General features: G+C 55.9%; 1 protein-coding gene across 1 annotated transcript in view; it reads left to right on the top strand.

Annotated features, from left to right (window-relative positions):
* Position 1: 1 nt before the first annotated feature.
* SIAH2 (siah E3 ubiquitin protein ligase 2) overlaps positions 2-3,397 on the top strand; it is a gene marked incomplete at its 5' end in the record, with an annotated part of 7,185 nt that continues 3,789 nt past the window's right edge. The window contains one exon of the mRNA XM_026045206.1: positions 2-223. Coding sequence (XP_025900991.1) covers positions 2-223 — 222 coding nt within the window. The remainder of the gene's footprint in view (positions 224-3,397) is intronic.

The following is a 3,397-nucleotide window of genomic DNA, read 5'->3' as shown; positions in this document are numbered from 1 at the left end:
CGCGGCCTCGCCGCAGCACCACGAGCTCACGTCGCTGTTCGAGTGCCCCGTGTGCTTCGACTATGTGCTGCCGCCCATCCTGCAGTGCCAGGCCGGCCACCTCGTGTGCAACCCATGCCGGCAGAAGCTGAGCCTGTGCCCCACGTGCCGCGGCGCGCTGTCGCCCAGCATCCGCAACCTGGCCATGGAGAAGGTGGCCTCCGCCGTGCTCTTCCCCTGCAAGGTAGGGCCGCGCGGGGAAGGCGGCGCGCCCGCCGCGCGGGAGCTGCCCCTCCGCGGGCCTGCCGCGTCCCGGGCCGGCTCCCCGCGGGAATGCTGCAGCGCCTCGGCGGCCACAGGGAGTTTCCTGCGGCCGATCCCACCTAGGCTGCCAGGTGAACCTGCTGGCTGTGGGCGGCAGTGATTCCATGCAGTCCCTCTGGGAATGCTGCCCCTGCTCTCCCTGCACGCGCCGCAGGAGCTCCCCATGCCGCGTCTCACGGGGAAGGGAGAACAAACCAGCCAAGGCGGCCGGGGCTTTCCCCGTGCGCCCCGCTGCTCTGCCCTCCCCTGCACCGCCCGCGCTCTGCTCCTCTCCCACCGCAGAAACGGAGCGGCACAGGAGCGGTTTGCGTGACCTCCGTTAGGCTGTGTCATGTGTCTGCAGATTCCTCAAGTAAAATAACATGGTGGGAATGTCAACAAACTTTAAAAACAAGACTGCGAGTCATTCCTCCTGGTTGGTTGGAAACCCTGCGCTAAGTGGGAGGTTTGGAGCCGTCAGTAGTCACACGGGCCAACTTTGTAACTTGTTTTCCTTCAAAACCGTCAATCTGTGCTGGWGCGGAGTTGTGCGAAGCTGGCAGCGGGAGCTCTGTTCCCGCGTCTCCAGCTGGTTTCCCGCAGCCCTGCTCCGGGGGCCAGGCCTGGTGCACCGCCAGGTCGGTAGTCACCCTGGAATTCATGCTTCGGAGGCTGCTCAGGGCCTCGGCGCCGCCGCGGCTGCATCCTGGCCCTCCCTGGGCACGGCAGGGCACGCGCTCCTCCCTCTCCTCCCGGACCTCATCCCAATGGGAACAGGAAGGTTTCCCAAGCCCCTAAGGGCCGGGCTTGGCTTGTTCATTCCTGCAGGTTTCTCTCTCTGCGGCTAGAGCACCAAGCAGCAGCAGAGCAGTATGTTTAAACATCCCTCCCCCCAGGAAAACCCGCAGCTGAATAAAGATCACTGCGTCTTTCGGGCAAGTTTCAGTTTACGTATATCAGTTGCTAGCCCTTCTCCAGTGGGGCACTCTTTAAATAATAATAGAAGAGCAGTTCCTGTAACAAGAGCGTTTCCAGCCCTTCCTGGGCTGGTGGCCCTGGCCAGGCAGCCCAGCTCCCTGCCAGCCCAGGGGCTCTGCGAAGGCAGCAGCAGCAGCACGAGGAGGAGGAGGAGGAGGAGGAGGGTCGTGGCCGAGGCCACGGCCATGGCTAGCGCGCGCCCTGCTCGCGGCACCACCGCGCTTGGCCTCTGGGCCTCTGCAGTTTGGGAAATAAGAAGAGTTCTGGAAAGAAGTTGGCCTGAGATGCAACAGAGCTAACAGAAAATGGGGTTTGAAGTTTCTTGTGGCTCTAGTCGCTCTGAGGATCCCTAAGTGCTTTAAGAACTATAATTATCGCAGTTCTGCACTTCATGGGGCTTCTGCAAACAAACCCAAGGGAGATTTAAATCTCAACGTTACYGTGCAGTTGCTGAAAATATAAAATGCTTTTCAGTGCTCCGAGCAATCTGCACAAGTTAAAATGCACATCATAAATGTACTCAAACTCCTAATTAATGAATGCCCAAAGGAATCCAGTGCTTTTCCTTCTTTCAAATGAGTGCAAGTAGAAGTARTATAAACTGCTCTTTAGTCACGGATATGATTTAATTTGGATTTAGCTTCTTCTGTGACTTCAGGTGTTTTTGTCCGGTGCTGGATAGGACGGAAAATAAATCTCGTGATTTGGAAGCTGCGTGAACAGCCACCACAATCTATTTTTATAGCATTTATGTGAGATGAACTGTGACTGTTAACTGCTAAAACTGGGCGTTGCGGCCTGGCTAAGAGCAGCTGGGGGAGAGGAGCATTTCTGCCTTTAACCACTTAATCCAAAGCTCTACTGTAAAGCACGCCGAGTTGCAAATCTTTATTTTCAGCTACAAAGGCTGCCCGCAGCAGCCARCAGCAGTGCCGGCCGCGCGTGCCGGCGCTGCCGGGCCAGGCCTCCGCCAGCAGCGCGGTTGCTGCCCACGCGCCCTTGCCCGTGGCCATGGCAATGACACGAGAGCAGCGAAACTCTAGGCGGTTCCTGCTTGTGTTTCAGCCCGTTGCAAAATTTACCTCTGACCAACGCGGTGCCAAGCAGCCCCGCGCCGGGAAACACCCAGCTGCGGAGGCCTGGTGCTTACCCGCTCRGGGCTGCCACGGGCGGCCGGAAAACCTTCCTGCAGAGCACGCCGGGAATTCTCGGGGCTGTGGCTACTTCCACAGCAACTTGTACGTGTAAGAAGGAAAAGAGATTTCTGKTTTTTTTCTGTGTATGCACTGAGTGGAAAAGGCAAGTACCTGAGGCTTGATTTTTGTCAGGAAAGGAAAGCCCCCCTTTTCCCCAGCTTCCCTGCGAGTGGTGATTATTTGCATCCTGGAAGTTAGGACAGAGACACCTCGCACGGAATGAGCCTTGCACTGCAGCCAGCTCTACCTAGAGAAGTGATAAGGTTTCTGAGCCTTCAGACGGCCCTGATGCTTTAGAAGCAAATGGATCCAGCAAATTGGCTTCCCTGAGGTCCTGCAGACAGTGGTAGACGGTGGGCAGACCGGGCTGTGTCCTTACACACCACCAGTGGCTACACCACCTATTCCGGAGGCAAGGAGAGCAGATTTCCCATGCAAGCAAAAAGCAAATCGATGGGAACTGCATATTTATGTCTTTATAGCATACAAACTTCTGTATGTTGACTAGATTTGTGTGTATATGTCTATATATGGATTTACTTACTAATGCTGACTCCACAGCCTTTTCAGAGCTTTTCTTTCATTAAAGAAAAAAAACCTATCATATTAAAGATTTTAAGGAAATAAACTAAGCCTGATTGAAGTGTGTCCTGACGGGGTGTCCCGTGCTCCGGGGGGGCCCTGCTGGAGCAGGAGGGTGGACTAGATGATCCCTAGAGGTCCCTTCCCACCTCAACTGCTCTGGGATCCTGTGAATGCTTTGAACTCCTGGAGGGATCTTAACACCCAGAGCAGGGACAGACATTCTACAAAGTGCCAGAGATGAGGAAAAGGAAAATCACAAAGGGATCTAAATCCTTGCTGGCCCCGCTGAGCGCTGCTGCTCTGAGCTCAGGAGCGGGCAGGCCCTTCTTTATGGAAGCAAGAGCTCCACTCCGCGG

Source organism: Nothoprocta perdicaria, unplaced genomic scaffold (genome assembly GCF_003342845.1).
Source record: "Nothoprocta perdicaria isolate Ctin4 unplaced genomic scaffold, notPer1 scaffold_4, whole genome shotgun sequence".
NCBI lineage: Eukaryota > Metazoa > Chordata > Aves > Tinamiformes > Tinamidae > Nothoprocta > Nothoprocta perdicaria.
Note: the sequence above shows the minus strand (reverse complement) of the source record. Positions and strands in the feature narration are given on the sequence as shown.